This window comes from Carcharhinus amblyrhynchos, unplaced genomic scaffold, assembly GCF_965287045.1.
Source record: "Carcharhinus amblyrhynchos unplaced genomic scaffold, sCarAmb.v2.hapA scaffold_37, whole genome shotgun sequence".
Taxonomy (NCBI): Eukaryota; Metazoa; Chordata; class Chondrichthyes; order Carcharhiniformes; family Carcharhinidae; genus Carcharhinus; species Carcharhinus amblyrhynchos.
In genome coordinates this window covers 4,556,997-4,579,641 of record NW_027649778.1, presented here as the reverse complement: position 1 = coordinate 4,579,641, position 22,645 = coordinate 4,556,997, and the positions used below count along the sequence as shown (strand labels likewise).

Below are 22,645 nucleotides of genomic sequence, written 5' to 3'. Positions count from 1 at the left end.
CTAAATTAAACTCCATCTGCCATTTGTCAGCCCACTGACCCAACTGATCAAGATCCCGCTGCAATCCTAGATAACCTTCCTCCTTGTCCACTATGCCACCAATCTTGGTTTCATCTGCAAACTTACAACCATGTCTCCTATATTCTCATCCAAATCAATAATATAAATGACAATTAACAGTTGACCCAGCACTGATCCCTGAGGCACACCGCTGATGTGGGTATGCTGGCGTTGGACTCACCTGACGAAGAGGCTGTCCCCTCGAAAGCTTGTGAGAATATTATCAAATAAATAGGTTGGACTAAAACCTGGTGTTGTCAGCCTTTTTACTGTGTTCACACCGCTGGTCACAGGCCTCCAGTTTGAAAAACAACTCTCCACAACCACCCTCTGGCTTCTGTCATCAAGCCAATTTTGTATCCATTTAGCTATCTCACCTGGATTCCATGAGATTTAACCTGATGCAACAACCTACCATACGGTACCTTGTCAAAAGCCTTGCTAAAGTCCTTTTGCTCAAGCGAGGAGGTGGGGGTGGTATGGTCTTCTGGAACTCAGGCAGAAACACAGAAAACTTTCAAAAAGGTCTTTTTAAACTTGGATATGCACCTGCTGTAACATACAGGGTCATGAACTCAGCTAGAAACTGGGATTTGGCTGGACAACACTTCCTTGGCCGTGTGTCAAGTGGTCTCTATGATGTAAATTTCTAATGACTGTACAAGAATACAAGTCACCCTTGTTTTGAAAAGCAACCTAAATAGGTTAGATGAGGCTTAAACCGAAACATGAATCACTGTGATGTCGGTACCCCCTAAGGCGTCATCCCCTATTCAAAATTTCACCTCCATTCAAAGGATCCTTTCGCTGATTGAAAGGGTTATAAATGCCGCTGTTTGATGCCTTTGAACACGTCTTGTACTTGGATTCTGAAGTCGTGCCAATCGAAAGGCAAACTACTCTTTCTACAATTCATTTCCCCTCCACCCCCATGGCTCAGGCAAGACAAAACTAGCCTGACTACAGAGCAGAGTAAAAGCTTGAAAAGGCAGCTGTATGTTAAAAACAAATAGCAAGAATGGAACTAGACACAGTGTAAGGGCAAAAACAAAATCATCCACCATTCACTGGACACACCTGGATTCAGTTGTGAACGCTCGGCACCCGGGCCTTCCGGCAAGCTAACAGGATGTCACTTGGGCAACAACTTCACAATTAAAAAGTGAAATAAAAACATCACTACCCTCTGTTACATATCCCTGGCAGCCAAACAGTCCATGGCATAATGAGCTCGTAATGAGACAAATAACTTTTCTTAAAAAAAATTCATTTGTGGGACATGGGCTTGGCTGGCTGGCCAGCATTTACAGCCCATCCCTAGCTGCCCGAGGGCAGTTGAGAGTCAAGCACATTGTTGTGGCTCTGGAGCCACCATGTGTAGGCCAGGCCAGGCAAGGACAGCAGATTTCCTTCCCTAAAGGACCAGATGGTTTCTTTTTTTCTGACAATGGTTTCATGGTCATCAGTAGATTCTTAATTCCAGATCCTTTTTTTAAAATTGAATTTAAATTCCACCATCTGCCGTGACAGGATTTGAATCCAGGTCCCCAGAACATTAGCTGAGTTTCTGGATTAATAGTCCAGCAATAATACCACTAGGCCATCACCTCCCCTTACACAGTATTAAATAAATAGGAACGTATGATACAGTCTCAACCATTCAATATCATGGCCAATCTGCAAACCCAATGCCACTTCCCCACTCTAACCCCACATCCCCATTTCCGTAGGCTGAAATTTTGCTAGTGTTTATGCCGGCAGGATCAGCACACTTCCACCAAGGGATTCCTGGTGGTGACGGGTACATGAAGCAACAGCAGGATGACAAAATCCCGCTGCCAGCAACCAACTTACTATCTCTCGCCACCATGAAACATACTATGGAAGGGGGAGGTAAAGCCCACCCATAGTGTTCACAAATCCATCAATCTCAGTCTTGAAGAGACTCAGTGACTGAGCATCCAGCCCACAGAGGGTACAGGAATGGAGAGGTGGACAGTCCTCTGGAGTGAAGCAATTTCTTCAGTCCTGAATGGCTGACCCCTTACCCAGAGACTTTGATGCCTTTGTCCTAGATTTTCCAGCCCGGGAAAACAACCTCTCATCAACTGTCATGTCTCATCTTCTCAGAATTTTACACATTTCAATCAGGTCACCTCTCAAAACTTCTAAACTCCAGTGTGTACAGGCCCATTCTACTCAACTCCTCCTTGTAGGGCCCCCTTGTCCCTGAACCAACAGGACATCTAAACATATCAGAAGCTCAAGTCAAGTAAAATGGTGACAATCTCAGAACCAAGGGTGGGATTTGTAATAAAGGGGAATGTAATCATTGCTGCTTTAAATCAATGGCTAGGAGTGACAAAAAGCAGTCACTTTGACTTCACGAGGGCGTCCTAAAAGCAGGAGGGGCCACAAAACTAACTCGGCAAAGAAACCTCGTTTTAAATTCATTCTGTCCTCCCACCCAAGTGATTTTTTGAGTGGTTCGAGCACAAGAACAGAATGCTCGAGGACCTTCCTGGTTGAGATTATTTGGTACTTCACTGGGAAAACTGCAGCAATAAACCTTATTGCCATTTACAGTTTTCTCAAACCTCAGGATTATCCTGTTTTTTAAAACAAAGATCGCACTCTTCATTAAAACAGCTGCACTTGGTTGTCTTGTGCATCTCCTACTTAGTTTCCTTCAAAAAAAAAATTACCCACACTACCTGTATCCATCTTGGAACCAGTCATCTGATAATCTATTCCAATTTTGCCCCTTCATCATTTGAGTTACTCATACCAGTCTCTGAAGTCAGTCAGGGGAAGGCACACAGATGCAATGGGACTAAACAACAACATGTTAAGGGTGTGACAAGTCTTCCAAAGCTACCACACTCTACCACAGAGGCTAGCAGGGAGGTTTGTGAAGATGCAGGATTGAGTTAGTCAGCCTGTGGTTGATTTACGTGAACCCTGGTGTAATATGCGATGCCTGATCCTGGGGATTGGTTTATTATTTCCTCATCTCCAGTCTTCTTTTGCAAGTTTTGGTCCTGCATCAACTATGCGGGTTTGTATAAGGCCGAATATGTAATCTAGTGTGAAAATCTGAAGGGCAAGCTTGGGTTATTTGTACGATTATATTCAACCGTTGACATAACTTCTGAACCTGCAGCGATTATAAAGTACTCTCTGCTGTTGACAGGATAGAAAATGCCTCTCATTCCTAACAAGGCCTAAACAATTAGATCCTTCCTGTTGTGACTACCCTTCATTGTGGTCAAGTTTAAAGCAAGGTCACGATGATTGGTGATGACACTGTCTTAAGTGTCCAAGAATTCACAGGAAGGTCATTAGACCCATTATGCAGCTGTGACTCAAGTTCTTCCAAGAAAGTAGTATGTATTTATCTTAAATGAAAGCTATGTGGATTAAGAAGATGCAGTGTTGAGTCAATCGGCTGAGGAGTCAGCACACTTGTAGGATCATCATTTGAGCCTGACTCAAAATGTATAGCCACATGCTACCCACAAACAGAAGAGAAGAGTATGGCACGTATGGAGGTCAGAAACACACCCAGAGGAAACTAAGCAACATTTAGAGCAAGAGCCATGGGCCAAGTATCGGAGCAGAGGAAAACTAATGATGTTGAGATGCCGGCATTGGACTGGGGTGGCAAAGAAAGAAGTTTCAATACCAGGTTAAAGGCCAACAGGTTTATTTGGAATCACAAACTTTCAGAGTGCGGTCCCTTCATCAGGTGAAAAACAAAGAGGCAGGGAACAAGACCAAGATCGTAGGAACAGCAAAAACCCAGAGAAACAGCTGCAAAAAAGTAAAAGGCCGCATCAGATCAAAATGCGGGCGTGATGGCAAGTGGCTTTATACAAAGTGGTACAGTGACACAGTGGTTTGCACTGCTGCCTCGCAGTACTAAGGACTTGGGTTCGATTCCTGGGTCACTGTCTGTGTGGAGTTTGCACATTCTCCCTGTGTCTTAATGGGTTTCCTCTGGGTGCTCCAGTTTCATCCCACAGTCCAAAGACGTGCGGGTTAGGTGGATTGGCCATGCTAAATTGTCCCTTAGGAAGGATTAGTAGACTAAATATGTGGGTTACCAGGATAGGGCCTGGGTGGTATTGTCAGTGCAGACTCAACAGGCTGAATGGCCTCCTTCTGCACTGTAGGGATTCTATAATTCTATGAAATGCAAGCTGTTGTTGTAGTAAACAGGTAGGGTGTGTTTGTCAGCACTCAGTAATACAGATCAGGAAGCAGAGGTACAGTTTCCGGCCTATGCAGAGTTGGCTAACTACAGTGTGGACGATAACTTGGCAGCTACAGGAGGCTACGGTATCATTGGCACACTGAGCAGGGGTGTTTCTGGGTGCATGAAAACAGTGTCCCTGCCCAGCTGTGTTAAAACAGCTACTTTCGTGTTGTAATCAGTAAAACTTAAAAGTAATAGTTTGAGCATTTGCTGTTTACTGCGAATGGAAAGATTCCAGACTGTGCCTCAGTTTAGACTGAAACTGAAACCTTGCCTGTCCTTCCCCGTGGAGTAACTTAAAACAAAGCACAGTGAAAGTACCAAGGGAATTATCTTTAGCTTCAAGCCAGTCTATTCATTTAATAAAAGCAAAACACTGCAAATGCTGGAATTGGAAACAAAAGCAGGAAACGTTAGGAATATCTCAGCAGGTCTGACAGTATCTGTGAGGAGAGAATAAACATTGAGTTTAGATGACCCATCAGAGTCACAGCATCTGACGAAGGATTATCCAGGCTTGAAATGTTGGCTCGATTCCCTCCCGATGTGAAGATGCCGGCGTTGGACTGGGGTAAACACAGTAAAAAGTCTGACAACACCACGTTTAAGTCCAACCGATTTATTTGATAGTAAATTCACAAGCTTTCGGGGTTTGCCCCTTTGTCAGGTGAATGGAGTGTTCTGGCCTCAGACAGAGCATATAAAACACAGACAGTTTACAGATTACTGATTAGAATGCAAATCATACAACTAACCTGCTGTTCAAGTCACACTATCTGTAACCCCTGTGACTTGCCTGGGTTTGCAAAACCTCACTTAATACATATCTCTTTAACTTGTGATCAGTGCTCCTTCCACTCACATTGTCGGCCACTTTAGGACTTGAACAGCAGGTTAGGTGTAAAGATTTGCGTTCTAATCTGTAATCTGTAAACTGTCTGTGCTGTTATATGCTCTGTCTGAGGCCAGAACTCTCCATTCACCTGACGGAGGAGCAAACCCCAAAAGCATGTGAGTTTACTATCAAATAAATCGGTTGGACTTAAACCTGGTGTTGTCAGACTTTTTACTCTATTCTCTCCCCACAGATGCTGTCAAACCTGCTGAGATTTTCCAGCATTTTCTGTTTTTGTCACAGACTATTCATGTTCAACTTGAATGTCCCATATCACCATTGCGAATTTGGCTTTTGTGATGTTAGTCTCCCTTTAAGAAAGTTTTTTTTAAAAAACATGATTTCAGCGGCTCACAGCTTCAGTATGTCATTGTTGCCAACTTGACTGGAAGTGTCCTTTTATTGCTACTGAAGTGGCTAAAACGGGGTTTGTTTGTGTTTAGTCTGGGATGAGTTTTGCTTTATTCATTCATGAGACATGGGCATCGCTGGTTGGCCAACATTTATTGCTTATCCTTAGTTGCCTGAGGACAGTTGAGATCAACCAAATTGCAGTGGCTCTGTAGTCATACGTAGGCCAGACCAGGTAAGGACAGCAGATTTCCTTCCCTAAAGGACGTGGGTTTTTCTGACAATTAAAACATTATTACAGTTGTTTACCTTTTGTTTGTAATTGATAGAAGACATTGCTCATTTTCTTTCTATACATGTTCCTACATAAACTTTGTATGCCAAAAGCTCCCTAGTGGGTCACTTGGATCATATCTGAAGAGAAACATATCATGCTTATCCTAGCCAAATTCTTATGCAAAACTTATGGTTCAGGTGGTCCCTATAAAGTACTGGAGTTTCTAACCGGACCTTGTCATCTTTGGTAGTTTCACAAGTGACCCATGGTCATGCTTCCAAATGTGCTTCCACAATTCGTCGTAAAACAGCTCATCAGTGAGACTGTAAGAACTTCCTTCCAGAAGTTCACTGTCAAAAGTTCTGCGCACATGCACAGCCTAACAACATGTACTGCTCCTAGATTACTGCTGTCACTGAGTATCGTTCAGGATTCTGTACTTAAGAAATTCTTATAACCCAATAAGCAGAGCAGCTGACAACAATGGAACCAAAGAGAGGTGGCATGAATAAACCAAGACTTTCGGAAAAAGGCACTTCAGTGCAGTAAACAATTTTTAGACATTGTATTAAATTACACAAGAGTTTACTACTTAATATTTTTGTTACAAATGCTTAGCATTGACTCAAACATGTCTCAGTAAAGGGTCTCAGTTGGATCTGAAAATGAGAGTTGGAACGGGAGGAGGACAGGCTTTTACCAAAGCTAGATTTCACTTGTGTTCCAGGAGAAGTTTGCTTCACAAAACCAAACAAACCAGCCTCCCATCCACTGATTCTGTCTGCACTTCCCGCTGCCCGGCAAAGCAGCCAAACTAATCAAGGACCCCACACACCCCAGATACTCTTCCGCCTTCTTCATTTGGGGAAAAAGATACAAAAGTCTGAGGTCACGTACCAACCGACTCGAGAGCAGCTTCTTCCCTGCTGCCATCAGACTTTTGAATGGACCTACCTTGTATTAAGGTGATCTTTCTCTACACCCTAGCTATGACTGTAAAATTACATTCTGCACTCTCTCCTTTCCTTCTCTATGAATGGTATGTCGTTGTATAGCACGCAAGAAACAATACTTTTCACTCCATACTAATACGTGACAATAATAAATCAAATCAGTAACTACCCCTGGGTTTTCAGATACCAGTGAAACTGATTATACCTGCGAGGGTTCCCATCTTCATGAGGCGGGATAATGTCCACCTTCACTGTTACTGATGTCCTCAAAAGATCAATCATCTGGTCATGGGTCAGAGTTACTATAGCCACCTTACAAATTTCCACCAGCCTGCTTCCCTGTCTCAGTCCAGCTTGCCAAGCGAATCCATATTCTTCCACCTCCGCCACCGTGCCATCATATTTGACATGAAACCCAAGTTGTCCGAGTCCGTTCCTCCGCAGGGTCATGTCAACAGTTTCACATCCCTCCGTCACAATCTGGGGAAACAAAAGGTGAATGAATAAGAACCTCTAAGCACACCCGGCTCAACAATCTTAGAATCCCTGCAGTGCAGGACGTACAATGGCACAGTGGTTCACATTGCTGCCTCTCAGTGCCAAGGACCCAGGTTCAATTCCGTCCTCAGGTCACTTTGTGCAGAGTCTGCATGTTCTTCCGTGGGTTTTCTCCAGGTGTTCCGGTTTCCTCCCACAAAGATGTGCAGGTTGGGTAAATTTGCTGTGCTAAACTGCTCCTTCCTATCAGGATAATTAGCTATAGTAAACATGAGGGGTTGCGGGAATGGGGCCTGGATGGGATTGTGCTCGGTGGATTTGATGGGCTGAACGGCCTCCTTCTGCACTGTAGGGATTCTATGATTCATTGGAAGCAACTCTTCAAATGCAAACAATAAAAATATAACAAAACTTACCCCCAACTTATAAACAAAGAAAGGACTTAATAAAGAAACTTCATCTTTCCAAATTTGGGGCCTCACTTTGGGCCAATCCAAGCTCTACACAATTCCCCACAGGTTCTTGCTTATGGCGAGTCAGCGAACCATCTCTTCATTCTGTAATTGGTTCATTGTTTTAGTAGGTGAGCTGACCCTTACAGCTTGTTACCATTGGTCACATTACATCCATTACAAAGTTGTCATCGGTTACATTCTAACACAGGAGGCCATTCAGCCTACTGAGTCTGCACTGACCACAATCCCATCCAGACTCTATTCTCGTAACCCCATACATTTACCTTGCTAAACCTCTAAACTAGGGTCAATTTAGAATGACCAAACAATCTAACCTGCATATCTTTGGACTATGGGAGGAAACTGGTGCACCTGGAGGAAACGCACGCACGCATGGGGAGAACATGCGAACTCAACACAGAGTGACCCAAGCCAGGAACTGAACCTGGGTCCCTGGCATTGAGGCCGCAGCACTACCCACTGTGCCATCTTCCAATGATGTTGAACTATCAATTTGGAAGACAAAAGGCTATTACTGCGAAAGCTTGAAATGAAACTCCACAGGCATCGAATGAAAGGACAGCATCAGTACACGAGAAAGGTGCAATGGATCATGTCAACTCGTAAGCATATGGTCTGGAGGTAGAGAAAGGGAAGAGGACAGCAAGACAGAACAGCAATTGGACAAACTGCTGCCAGTCATTGTTGGGCACGATTGAAGATCAATGGATTGAGGAGTTCAGGAATTGTTCTCAAAAATATTCTGGTTATCAAACCCTATAAAGTAGTGAGCCCAGCAGAGCTGGAAAGCTCCAGGTCTGGCCCCTGGTCTAAGCTGCTGGCCAAACTGCAGTGAGCCCTGATATATTTCACACCAAGGTGAGCTTTGGTAACATCTTGGCTTCCACTTCACCCCTGCTTCAATTCATCTGCAGCTGAGATGTCATCCACTGACTACCCTAGTGTATGGCTGAATGGCCACGTTCTACCCTCTACGCTTCTCTGTTGGCCACAGATCAAGTACCATTCACCCATGCTCACTGACTGACCTGGACTCCCAGTTAAGCTGCAACTTCATTACTAAATTCTCACCATTGCTCTCAAATCTCTCATCCTTCCACTCTCCAATTATCTCCTGCCCCACAACCCTCCAAGTTACCTGCATTCCGAACTCTGGTCTCTTTGGCATTCCCAATTTTAATTCCTCACCATTGGTGGCTGTGCCTTCAGCTGCCTGGATCCTAGCTCTGGAATTTCCTCCTTCAGCTTCTCTACATCTCCTAAAAACTTAGCTCTTGGTACAAGCTTTTGGTTATCCATTCCAATATCCCCCTATATTGTTCTCGAAAACTCCAGTGAAGCCCGTTGAGATGTTTATCATGTTAAAAGTAAGAAGACTCACAGCACCAGATTAAAGTCCAACTGGTTTATTTGGAATCACAAGCTTTCACAGCGCGGCTCTTTCATCAAACGACTCACCTGATGAAGGAGCAGTGCTCCGAAAGCTCGTGCCACCAAATAAACCTGTTGGACTTTAACTTGGTGTTGATAGACTTTTAACTGTGCCCACCCCACTCCAATGCTGGTATCCCCACATCATGGCTATCATGTTAAAGGCATGAGATAAATCCACATTGCTGCTGACCTACCTTCAACCTTTGCACAATTTCCTTAATGTCATCCACATTCTCCTCCAACGCTCGTATAAATATGTAGTCACCTCTTCCATGGAAGATTTTGATTGTCGATGAATCAGGAGTCCAGCCTATTACATCCCCACTAAAGCAGTTGAACACCACCTCCTTGGTGCCTTGCTCAATAACAACAACAAACTCGTTGGAGATGCCGAGAACGCACTCCACCTCAATCCCCTGGCTGTAATCCTGTGCGTGAACCCGCCACGTCACGGCTCCTGCACTGTGGAGCTCAGCACCCACTCGCGGCTTTGCTTTCTCCTTCTTTTTAGAGGTCAGTAATATGAGGTTAAATTTTCCAGTAGATTCCACGGGAGTGTTGGTGACGCTGTTTTCCGCCAGGTCCTTCAAGTATTCCTGTCGAGTCCGAGTTGCCATGGCGTGAAACTTCTCCGACTTGTGTGCTGCATTCTCTCCATTGATGACCTTGGCCAGCAGGAAGTCTCGGAAAACATCGGACTTGCTGAAAGTGAAGCCATCTGGAATCGGCGGCCCAAAGAGCGGGACATCCTTGGACCTGGTTACTGCCACACTGTTGGAATAAAGCAATCCAAATTTTAGATCAAGGTATATTTCTCCTTCATTTTCATTCCTCAATAGAAGTCAAGTTTATTTATTAGTCACAAATAAGGCTTACATTAACACCGCAATTCCCCTAGTCACCACATTCCGGTGCCCGTTCGGGTCAATGCACCCTAACCAGCACACCTTTTGGACTGTGGGAGGAAACCGGTGCACCCAGAGGAAACCCATGCAGACATAGCGAGAATGTGCAAACTTGTCACAGACAGCAATCCAAGCCGGGAATTGAATTTAGGTCCCTGGCGCTGTGAAGCAGCAGTGTTAACTACTGTACTACCATGACATCAGAAAGATACTGACTCCTGGTGGTGTATGGTTCCCTGGTCCTCTAGTATCCCCATTTCAATGTCCTATGCATGTGTCCAGGCTTTCAACGCGAGCAGTTTCTTCCAGCTATTGGGGCCACCACCAATTTGAATCCTGTACTGTTGTGCCCTGACATGCTTACAGGGCAAGCAATGGAGTAACTAGATACCAAAGAGCAGCAACCAGACCCTAAGCCTATAGGAGCCCAAGGCTTATTGTTAAACCCAACCTATTGCTTCAGCTGATGTCAGTGACCCCCTCAGTGATTGAGCTTTCACAGCCCGCTGGGGTAGAGAAAGAGAAACATGAATCACACATTCTTTCATTCAGAACTTTTAGTGGTCAGACTGCACTCATCATTAACAGGCTGCCATTTGTGACTCAGTCAATAATACTCCTGACATCCAACTCAGAAGGCCAATTCTCGAGACACGAGCACAATCTTGGCCAACACTCCAGTGTTGCGAGTACTCAGTCAGTGAAGTTTCCATGTTGCAATGTCTGAATTACTCTAGTGAACAGAGTCCCCCTCTCCCATAAATGTCCTGAGGCACTGTTTCGAAGGAAGTTAGGGGAAAAAGCTGTTATGTATCACTTAAACAGTGATTGATTATCTGGTCATTCTCAGCATGACTGATTGTGGGATCCAGCTGTGTACAAGGTGACACTGCATTTCCTACACTACAACAGTGATGACACTTCACTGGCTCTGGCAGATATCCTCGAGGTCGCAAAAGGCATCTACGAAAGGCAAGTCTTCCTTTCTACCTTGTATAAGCACTTACCTGTAACACACATTTTCAGTACATGGATTGTGGACTCTGACAATGACAAACACATGTTGGAAATGAGAGCGAACACTCTTTGGTGTGAACGGCAGCGCGCCAGGTTCCTGAAAAATGATGGTGACAATATCGTTGCCAATGTGCCGTTTCCTGAGGAGCTGTAAACACAAACACACGCATATCAACTCAACAAACTTCTTTAAGTTTACTTATTCATGTCACAATTAGGCTTACATTAATACTGCAATGAAGTTACTGTGAAAATCCCCTTGTTGCCACATCTCTGGCACCTGTTCGGAGGGAGAATTTAACACAGCCAATGCACCTAATCAGCAAGTCTTTCAGACTGTGGGAGGAAACCAGAGCACCCAGAAGAAACCCACGCAGACACAGTGAGAACATGCAAACTCCACACAGACAAGGCCGGGAATCAAACCCAGGTCCCTGTCGCTGAGGGGCAGCCGTGCTAACCATTGTGCCAACAGGGAATGTTTGGTTACATTTTAACCCAAAGATTAGTCAAAGCATACAGTAGAGGACAGCTAATAGTAAAGTTTAGAAATCCCTGCAGACGTGACCCACCTGCTGCCGGTTGTTGGGGGTGTATGGAAGCATGGTGGACACGTGGAACATGATCTCATAGTCCTGGTAAGTAGTGTACAAAGAGTGCGTACCAGTTGAGCCAGCTACCAATAAAAAAAAAGGTTTCATACAAGATCAGCAAACAGTTACATCATCAGAACTAAAAAAAAAGCAATTATGCAAACATACAGACATCTAAAACAAGAATTAGAGCTGGGTCATCTTTTTGGATGGAGCCTTTCATCAGAACTCTGAAAGAGGCGTTTTATTCCAAGCCTTATATGTGTCTGCAATGTTTTTTCATTGCTTGGCCCAAGATAATATTGCTTTTCAACAAAAAAAAACTCTATTCATGTTTTAATAAAACCTATTAAATTTTGTACAATAAGAGCAATCAAATGAGTCTTGAATTTCCCCACATTATCCTCTACTTCCTTAAGCAGCATTATAAAGGAGTCATAGAAACCAAGGAGGCCATTCAGTCCATCAACTCTGCACCAACAACAATCCAATCCAGGCTCTATCCCTGTAACTCCACATATTTACTCCGCTAACTACGCAACCCAGGATACTAAGGGGCAATTTAGCCAATGCATCTAACCAGCACAGTTTTGGACGGTGGGAGGAAACTGGAGCACATGGGAGGAAACTCACACAGACATGGGGAGAATGTACAAACGCCGCACAGACACACTGTCACCCAAGCCAGGAAGCGAACCCAGAAAGAAGCCTACTTAATTCAGTTTCAAATCCCGTCCAAGAGTCTACACCTCAACCTCTTGGAACAAAAACAGGCTGAGAGGAATGGGGCTTTCTTCGGATGGGCAGTTTTTATTTCAGTTTCTATCATATCGTATATAATTTAATGAGTTATATTAAAACATGAATAGTTTTTTTTGAAAAGCAATATTAATACTAAGCAATGAAAAAAACATTGCAGGCAACAAATAAGGCTTGGTGTAAAAAAACGCCTCTTCCAGAGTTCTGTTGAAAGGCTCCATCCAAAAAGACAACCCAACGTTAATTCTTTTCCGTCTGCAAAACTGTGATCAAGTATCTGTCGAGGATTTATAAAAACTAAAAGTGAAATGCTTACTTTTTGTGTCCAGTTGAGCTGCATATTTTGTAAAGCCCTTAAGAAGCACCTTCTCTCCCAGCTGATTCAGGAATTCCTCAAAGGCAGGTCCTGCTTCTTCATTGTTGTACATCTCCTCCTCAGTGCCCTGGCCAGCCATACAGTACAGGATGCCAACTTTATGTTTCTTGCTTAGCTGCAAAGTCAAAGAACAATCAGCATTAAACAAACGCAGCTTCCGATTTGTAATGTTTGTCCATTCCCCAGATCCACAGCCCATTAAACATCCTCTTTGTCACCCTCTGTTCTACACCACTGCCAAATATCATATATGAGTGAGGGCAGGAGTGGGGCAAGGCAATTTCAGGCTTGCACATGAGCCAGTAACAGGTAGGCATTTCTCTCCTTGGAAAGCTGCGGCAAATAAAAGGAACCAGACAGGACATTAGCTTATAACAGAGGAATCGGCAACATGCTGTGTGGGCCAGTGTGCACCATCAGGACATGTGGTGGCTAGGCACCAGGCATCAACACCAACAACAATCCTCAACACGTCTTGATAGCCACTGCACCTGCAGCTGAACCTGCTTCTGAAGGATAGGCATAACAGTGGCACAGTGGTTAGTGCTGCTGCCTCACAGCACCAGGGACCCGACTTCGGTCACTGTGTGGAGCTTGCACTTTCTCCCCATGTCTGCATGGGTTTCCTCTGGGTGCTCCAGTTTCCTCCCACAGTCCAGAGATGTGTGGGTTGGGTGGATTGGCCACGCTAAATTGTCCCTTAGTGTCGGGGCATTAGCTAGGATAATTGCATGATGTTATGGGGATAGGGCCTGGGTGAGATTGTGTTCGGTGCAGACTCAATGGGCCAAATGGCCTCCTTCTACACTGTAGGATTCTATGATTCCCTTCTTCTTCCATTAGCAACAGTGCCCCTTATGAAACTATCCATCTACAAAGGAATTCATTTGCTTTATGCTCATTTTCCTACCGAGATGGAAGGATGCTGGTGAGCAGAGTAGAGATTAAAGTTAGCATCCCATCACAGTACCACTCTATCCTGTTGCTCTGGTAACAGAAATCAGGGCAATGTAAGGAATTCGCCCTTACAAGCTGTTCACCTCCAGCGTGGAAACATTAGCCCGATTTCAAACTTTAGACACAATGAACTATTTGGTACGTTGCACATTGTTAATTGTCTGATGAATGTTTTTGGTGACTGGTGAGGGGAGGAGGATGGTTACCAGGTTCCAGTTGGAGATGTCTATTCTGTGCAATGACAGGACGACCGTGATAGAAATTCCTATGATCTCCACAAAGGTATCAATGCCCCCAAGAGATTTGAACTCACCCCTTGTTCATCCAGTTTCAGCAGCTGCTCTGTCACTTTAATGGTGTTGAATGCTAGCCGCAGACACTGGATGTTCAGTTCTGGTATTACCGATTCCAGTACCTCTTTCAGCAGGAGCCCTCGCACCGTACCGTGTTTCGACGTTGATGGAATTGCGTCCTCGAGTATTGATCCTCTTAGCGTAATGAGCTGCAAGATGCAATTTTCACATTTTCAGGTGGTTCAGCCAGATAAACTGTCACTCTGATGAGGCAGGGTTCAGTAACACTTCACTTTTACAGAGCTGCCTCTACTGAGAGGACTGATGCCACAGACAACCCTGAGTGTTAAACTGAAGTAGTAATGCTATCAGAGACCCCACAGCTGCTCTTAGGAGGAGGTGGAACTGAATACCTCCTTGAACCTAACTCTCCTGCACAGACCAACAATAATGTAACCCAAGAGCTATTACAGAACAACATCCAAAAAGTGAATTTGCAATATGCTTTTGTCCCAGTGGCTCATAAGCTGCTGAGAACACAAGTTGAGGAACCTCTACTGATGGACATGTTTGCTTTCAAGCTGTCACCATGCAGCTACTGAATCTACTCATTGTCGAGAGTCAACAACAGTCAAAGTTCAGCATTGTCCAGGACAAAGCAACCCACTTGATTGGCACCCTGCCCATCACCTTAAATATTCATATGGCTGCAGTGTATACCACACACAAGACGCTACACTTGACAAGGGTTTATCAGCAGCACCTCCCAAACTACGTCACCGCTCTTTTGCCACTCTGTTGGATCTTCACAGCAGCAGGAATCCCCTTGTCACAACCTGTGCAGGTTCAAATTAGTGGTTTACAGCTACCTTCTGTGGGCAACTAACAATGGACAGTAAGTGCCAGCCTTGCCAGAAACACCCACATCTTATGAATGAATAAATTTAAAAGCAGTTTAAATGGCCATCAACATAGGTAATGTTATCAAGTTGCTGACAATGATTACAGCCATAGAGGTTTACAGCATGGAAACTGGCCCTATGGCCCAACTTGTCCGTGCCACACTTTTTTTTTTAAAAGCAGTAAGCTAGTCACAATTGCCCACACTTGGCCCATATCCCTCTATACCTATCTTACTCATGTAACTGTCTAAATGCTTCTTAAAAGATAAAGCTGTACCCACCTCTATAACTACCTCTGGCAGTTTGTTCAAAACACTCACCACCCTCTGAAAGAGTTTACCCCTCTGGACCCTTTTGTATCTCTCCTGTCTCACCTTAAACTTATGCTCTCTAGTTTTAGACTCCCCTACCTTTCAGAAAAGATATGACTATCTTGCTGATCTACACCTTTCATATATAAGCACGCTTCCTCTTAAGTGTGACTTCATTGATAACATTTCTATTGTTGGAAAATATGTCATTCACATTAAGCAATGCCACAGGAGGTGCCCCGACTATCTGCCACACCCACCTGTAATTCCCTTCCCCTCAACAACTCTCTCTTTCTCAGCATCTCCCGTGTGGAGATGCCAGTGTTGGACGGGGTGGGCACAGTCAGAAGTCCCACAACACCAGGTTAAAGTCCAACAGGTTTATTTGGTAGCATGAGCTTTCGGAGCTCTGCTCCTTCATCCCCATTCACCTGATGAAGGGGCAGCACTCTGAAAGCTTGTGCTACCAAATAAACCTGTTAGACTGTAACCTGCTAACTGATGAGACTCCTTACTCAGCATGTTCAGCCAAGCTTCATCACAGGGCTAAACTGCACATCCTTAATCCAGGTAATACCAGGACAACTGTCCGCATCTTCCAAGATAAACTGGCATCAAACAGCACCACGGGACCCATTATATCTGTTGCAGTATCAGACAAAACTGCCCCTCAAACTTTAGTGTTTCAAAGAGGCAATTTAGGTGATAGATTTTATGGGTAGCTTTTAAATAGATCTTAGACTTGTCCAGAATTGTTCCCACACTTTTGATGGTTGGATTAAAAAAAAAATCAGAATTAGAGCTGCAAACTAGGGCCTTATATCCAGGGGGCTAATCCCGTGATTGTCAGCATGTGAAAGGATTAACAAATCCAATCTGGAATATGGGCTAACAAAGGAATGAAATAGCCAAGTTAGCTTCTCCAGATCTGGTTATCCCCTTGGAAAATGCTCAGACTGTGGCTCAACTCCAACATTTTCCGTCAGTGTTTCGTCGACAGAGTCAAGAACCAAGCTCACGTTTCAGAGAACTCACACTGCTGAGGCATTTGCATTTGCAGGGAAGTCAGCACCCACGGAACTACATCCCAGCAAGTTACAGCCATCATGGTTCAGGTGAGATGCTCCACAGAGCCCCAGAGTGCAGAAAACAATCATCGTGTCTGCACCGACCACAATCCCACTCAGGCCCCATTACCGTAACCCCATAGATTTACCCCACTAATCTTCCTGACACTAGGGAGAATTTAGCATGGCCAGTCAACCTAACCCCGCACATCTTTGGACTGTGGGAGGAAACCGGAGCGCTTGGAAGAAACCCATGCAGACTCCACACAGACAGCGACCCGAAGCCGGAACTGAACCTGGGTCCCTGGTACTGTGAGGCAGCACTGTGCCACCTCAAAATCTTTGCATCTTGAATTTGGCTAGGATAAGCCTGAGATGTTTCACTTCAGGTACGATTAAAGTGACCCACTAGGGAGCTTTTATCAAACAGTTTATTTAGGAATATAGTTAACATGTATAGTAAGAAAATTAGCAAGAACTTTCATCAATTACAAGCAAGAAACAAAGCACTATAATGTACAACTCTTAATAAATCTCTCTAAAGTGTTTCAATTAAAATGAAAACCCATCAATGACGAAAAACCCCTTTTTATAGGTTTATCACTGCAGAGGCTAAAGCTCACATGATACTGAATTCAGTTCCTTGGGTTGAATGCTGATTTCAAACGATCTTGAAAACTCAGAGCAGCTTGTAGTCAGATAAACTACCCAAAACACCAGAGCACTGATTCTTTACTGCAGAATGACAACAAACCTCTTTCAGCTAACTGGTACAGTTTTCAAAGCAAAATGGAGAGAGAAAGAGACTTCTTTTCCAGCTTGCTTTCAAGATCACCCGTAACAGTATGGCCAAAACGAAACTGGAAGCTGAGAAGCTTCGCTCACCTGACCTGCCCAAAGTTCATTTTCCTTCTTCCAGCAATGACATCATCCAAGGTTGTGACCACAATTAAAAAACACTCAAAACATACACTAATATCATACAGCACATCCACAAGAGGAAAGGGACAGGCAACTGATACAGTTAGAGCAAGTATTAAGGAGTTAAATAAATACTGCATTTCTTCAGCATCAAAAAACACTGGCAAAACAAAATCCTTTCAATCTGGCAACCTGCCACCTTCAAAGGTCTGAGAGTTAGCAAATACTTGCTAATGTCTTTTGCTATTTTAACATTAGAATCATAGAACCATAGAAACCCTACAGTGCAGAAGGAGGCCATTTGATCCATTGAATCTGCACCAACCACAATCCCACCAGGCCCTACCTCCATACCCCAACATATTTTATCCACTAATCCCTCTAACCTATGCATCTCAGGACACTAAGGGGCAATTTTTAGCTTGGCCAATCAACCTAACCCGCACATCTTTGTGGGAGGAAACCGGAGCACCCGGAGGAAACCCATGCAGACACAGGGCAAATGTGCAAACTCCACACAGACAATGACCCAAACCAGGAATCAAACCCAGGTCCCTGGAGCTCTGAAGCAGCAGCACTAACCACTGTGCTACCATGCCAGCCATTATTAAAAGAATATAAAGTTATGCCCTCTGATTTAAAGAGCCAAGCACCATCACTTTTGAAAAAAAAAACCAAGCTCTGAAATAGACTGCAATTATAAAATTGCTGAGCTGTGGAGGAACTGTGAAACTGTGCCAAGTTGCCTCACATCCTTTAAAAAGTATCCGGATGAGCGCTTGGCAATGTCATAACATTCAAGGCTGTGGGCCAAGTGCTGGTAAATGGGATTAAGTGGGAAGACGTTCCCCACATGTCAGTGCAGACTCAATGGGCCGAAGGGCTTCTTTTGCACTGTACGATTCTATGATGAAACCCGCAGTAAAATCGAATAACTTTGATTAAGCAGTTTAATTAGAGAACAGCTCCCACCTCGCTTGTCCTGAAGATTATTCGGTAGACATACTGAGGTCCGTGCTCTTTGCTCTCCTCCAGTTTCTCCCGTTTAATGCTCACTGCCACTGGGCCCAGCTTTTCATCCACACCAAAATAGTTCCAGTGCTCTAAGGGGGAAAGCATAAAACAAAACCTTAAAAATAAACAGCTTCCAAGCAGTGACCTCTGATGGAGGAGGACTATTTTAGGATCCTGACCCAGTTGCAGCTTCATAGAGATGGATTCAAGAGAAATGTACTTCAACTGTGACAAGACAGGAAGGGGGGGGGGAGGGGGTAATTGCTGAGTGGGCCAGAGTGGGGGACAGGAAAGCAGGAATAAATGACACATGGACAGGCAATGATAACCCTGGAGTTTGGATAGCAGAAGGATGGGAAGGACTTAGCAGGATGAGTCTTCAATGCTGCTTCTACTCCAGCTTACACTCAGCCTGAAAGAGCAGTAAAACATTACCAAATCAATGGTGCTGCCCAGGCCACGGTAAACGAGGAGGTAATTCATATACTAGATGGATCTAAAGTTGTAAAAGGTGGTGGTATTGGATAGACCGTCTGTAGTTCAACTTAATGAGGCACCAGGACCAGATGGAACACAGCCAGGGGTACTGAGCGAGTGAACGGAAATTGCAGACGCATTGGCCAGAATTTTTCAATCTTCCCTCGGCTCAGGGGTGGTAGCTGAGATGTGGAGAATTGCAAGTGTTACACTCTTGTTCAAAAAAGAAAACGTATAGAGATAATCGCAGCAACTAAAGACCAGTCAGTTTAGCTTCCGTGGTGGGGAAACTGCTAGAAAAAACATAAGTGGACAAAATTAATAGCTTCATGGGCAAATGTGGGCTAATTAGGGAAAACCAGGATGGATTTGAGAAAACTAACTTGCCGGAGTTTTTTGAAGAAACAGCAAGGAGGATTGATGAGGGTAATGCTGTTGATATAGTGTACCTGGACTCCCAAAGAATATTTGATACATTGCCACACAACAGACCTGTGAGCAAAGTTATGGTTCATGGAATAGAAGGGACACAGAATTGGCTGACACAGTAAAAAGTCTGACAACACCAGGTTTTAGTCCAACCGATTTATTTGATAGTAAACGCACAAGCTTTCGGGGTTAGTCCCTTCGTCAGGTGAATGGAGCGTTCTGGCCTCAGACAGAGCATATAAAGCACAGACTGTTTAGAGATTACTGATTAGAATGCGAATAAACAGTCTGTGCTTTATATGCTCTGTCTGAGGCCAGAACTCTCCATTCACCTGACGAAGGGACTAACCCCGAAAGCTTGTGCGTTTACTATCAAATAAATCGGTTGGACTAAAACCTGGTGTTGTCAGACTTTTTACTGTGTTTACGCCAGTCCAACGCCGGCATACCCACACGAGTGAGAGGAAACAGGAAGCAGTGGCTAATGGATGTTTTTAAGTTAGAGGAAGCTTTGTAATAGAGTTCATTGGTGGTCAGTATTGGGACTCTTGCTTTTCCTGATGTATATTAATGACTTAGATCTTAGGGTATGGGGCACAGTTTCTTAGTTTGCAGATGATACAAAACTTCAAAGCACTGTGAATTGCGAGAAGGATAGTGTAGAACTTCAAAGGGACGTGGACAAGTTGGCTCAAATGGTTGGACAGGTGGCAGATGAAGTCCATGTAGAGAAATAAAACTGATTCATTTTGGTAGGTGTGGTGAAGTGTGGCCCCTTTAAAAGCTGATTTTGTGTCTGTGCTTGGATGTTTAAAATACAGGTGCCTACAGGGTAAACTGATTGCAACAACTTTGTAACAAGGACCAAGCATCAGGGTTGCCTTGGTATCAGGCTTTGGAATTTTGACAATCTGTCAGTTTAAAGACGACTCAGCTATCAGGAACCTATCAGATTTGAACTTGCTGTTGTTGACAACATCAAACCAATCCTGGTGTAGGAAAATTGATTGATCATCAGAGCGATATAAAGAGGAACTCAACTGCCTGCCTGCAGTTCAATGAAGGCTGCCACCTGAACACCTACAGAGGGAGAGAGCAGCTCCCAACCAGCTTAAAATCTGTTAAGAGAGCTCTCCATTTATCTAATGAAGGGTACCAAATAAGAAAGAGCTTACAGTCAGCAGAATCAACAGAACTCCAAAAGTTTTCCAAAGCCACAAAACCTATTTTTTTTTGAGTGTGACTTGAATAAATAACTTGTTAATTGCTCACTTAAAACCAGTCTGTTAATGAGCCACTAAACGTTAATAAAGATCAATTCACACCTTCCCAAACAAACTTCAACAGGTTATGAAGCAAGGTATTCCTCTTTGGAAGATTCAGCGTGACTTCTCAAAAGGGGATCAACCTCTGTGTCATAGAAAAAAAAATGGAGATAATAGGAAAGAAAGGGTACAAGGGGTGGAGAAGCAGAGGGACCTGGGTGAATTGGTGCATAAATCGTTGAAGGTGGCAGGACAGGCTGCGCAGTTAATAAAGCCATATGGCCAGCAGAGTACACGAGCAAGGAGGTTGTGTTAATTTATACAAGTCACTAGTTTAGCCTCAGCTACTGTGTCCAGCTCTGGGCATCACACTTCAGGAAGGGTATGAAGGCATTAGAGAGGGTGTGGAAAAGTGGTTCTATGGATGAGGAACTTCAGTCATGAAGATGGATTGCCAGAGTTAGGACTGCTTTCTTTAGAGATGAGATCCAGAGGAGATTTGATGAAGGCATTTGGAATCACGAGGGGGCTGGACAACGGTTTCCACTTGTGAAAAGATTGAGAATGAATGGGCCGCAAATTTAAGGTAATTAGTAAACAAAAAAGCAAAAAGGCGACAAACATTTTTATGCAGTGAGTGGTTAAGGTTTGGAAGGCACTGCCTGAGTGTGTGGTGGAGGCAGGTTCAGTTGAAGCATTCAAAAGGGAACGAGACTAATTTGCAAAGGAGGGATGTGCAGCGTTACAGGGGGAAGGTGGGGGAAAGGTAAAAGGTGAGCCGCTCATTTGAAGAACCGATACAGATATGATGGGCCAAATGGCCTCCTGCACCCTAACAATTCGAGATCCCACAAAGGAAAAAAAGCGTGAAAACAAACATACACGAGGGATAGAAACGACAGTCCAAAGATGTGCCAGTGAGATGGATTGGCTATGCAAAATTGCCCCTTGGTGTCCAAAGATATGCAGGTTAGGGGGATTGATATGGTAAATGTAGATAGGGTGGAAGGGGGTGTGAGCAGATGCTCTGTCGGCGAGTAGGTGCCAAGTCAATGGGTCAAATGGCCTCCCTCTGCATTACAGGTTCTAGGGAGAGGACAAAACCCAAGTGTTCCATTTTACGTCAATTCTGAATTAAGGACTATCACAGATAGAGAAGCAAAATTGAACAGGTAGTCCTCTCCACCCATACACACTTGCTGACATGTCCTTTTTTCTTAAAACGGGGAATCATCCTGTCTCTTGGGCTTCAGGGATCCTCAACATTTGCAGAGATTTAAATGAAAAGCCTCTTGGGTGCAATCTTGTTGGTTGATGCTCCCTCCAAGATCAATATTTCCAATCGAACTAACACATCCAGTTCATAAATGACTGAAGCACAAGGGAATGAGAATTACTGAACGCTTGGACTTGCTTGTTTGACTCCAGAAGTTTGGGGCTGATTACCGAGTCCTCCCACCCACCACCCCAGCCCCTTCCAACCCTCTTCTTTCTTGGTGAATTATTGCAATCGGAAGGCTCAACAGGTTTGATTCGAGTTTTTTTAAATTATCAAGGAAGCCGCGATGGTCTACTGGTATTATCACTAGGCTATTAATCCAGAAACTCAGCTAATGTTCTGGATTCTGGGTTTAAAATCCCACCACGGCAGATAGTGGAATTTAGAATTCAATATGTTAAAAAAATCTGGAATTAAAAATCTACTGATGACCATGAAACCATTGTCAGAAAAACCCATCTGGTTCATGCCCTTTAGGGAAGGAAATCTGCTGTCCTTACCCAGTCTGGCCTACATGCGACTCCTGTCCCACGGACATGTGGTTGACTCACAATTGCCCTTGGGCAACTAGGAATGGGCAATAAACACTGATGTGGATGTGCCGGCGTTGGACTGGGGTAAACACAGTAAATAAATGCTGGCCAGCCAGTGACACCCACATCTCTCAAATGAATTTTTACGAAAGTATTTCAAATCGTGTGAATAGGTGAAATTCCTCCTGATTGGGGAGTGTACGGGGAGGAATAAATTGTTCAAAATTATCAAGAGTGACATCGAGTTAAGAAACGTATTTTAATAAAGAGTTATTGGAAAATTGAGTTTTTTGGCTTTGATTGAGCCGCTTTATATTTTAAGGTTGGGCTGGAGGTTACAGATGT

The 22,645-nt window shown here is 44.1% G+C and overlaps 1 protein-coding gene across 7 annotated transcripts in view; it reads right to left on the bottom strand.

Annotated features, from left to right (window-relative positions):
• The window catches only part of sipa1l3 (signal-induced proliferation-associated 1 like 3), a 242,620-nt gene that overhangs the window by 79,009 nt on the left and 140,966 nt on the right, over positions 1-22,645 (bottom strand). For all 7 annotated transcript variants that reach the window (XR_013889960.1, XM_080218304.1, XM_080218305.1 and 4 more), the window contains 7 exons: positions 18,276-18,406; positions 14,123-14,311; positions 12,793-12,967; positions 11,697-11,800; positions 11,115-11,272; positions 9,397-9,973; positions 7,000-7,274 (listed from right to left, as the gene is read on the bottom strand). Coding sequence is in view for 6 of the 7 variants with exons in the window: in XM_080218304.1 (XP_080074430.1) it covers positions 7,000-7,274; positions 9,397-9,973; positions 11,115-11,272; positions 11,697-11,800; positions 12,793-12,967; positions 14,123-14,311; positions 18,276-18,406 (1,609 nt within the window). In the remaining variant the exon portion in view is untranslated. The remainder of the gene's footprint in view (positions 1-6,999; positions 7,275-9,396; positions 9,974-11,114; positions 11,273-11,696; positions 11,801-12,792; positions 12,968-14,122; positions 14,312-18,275; positions 18,407-22,645) is intronic.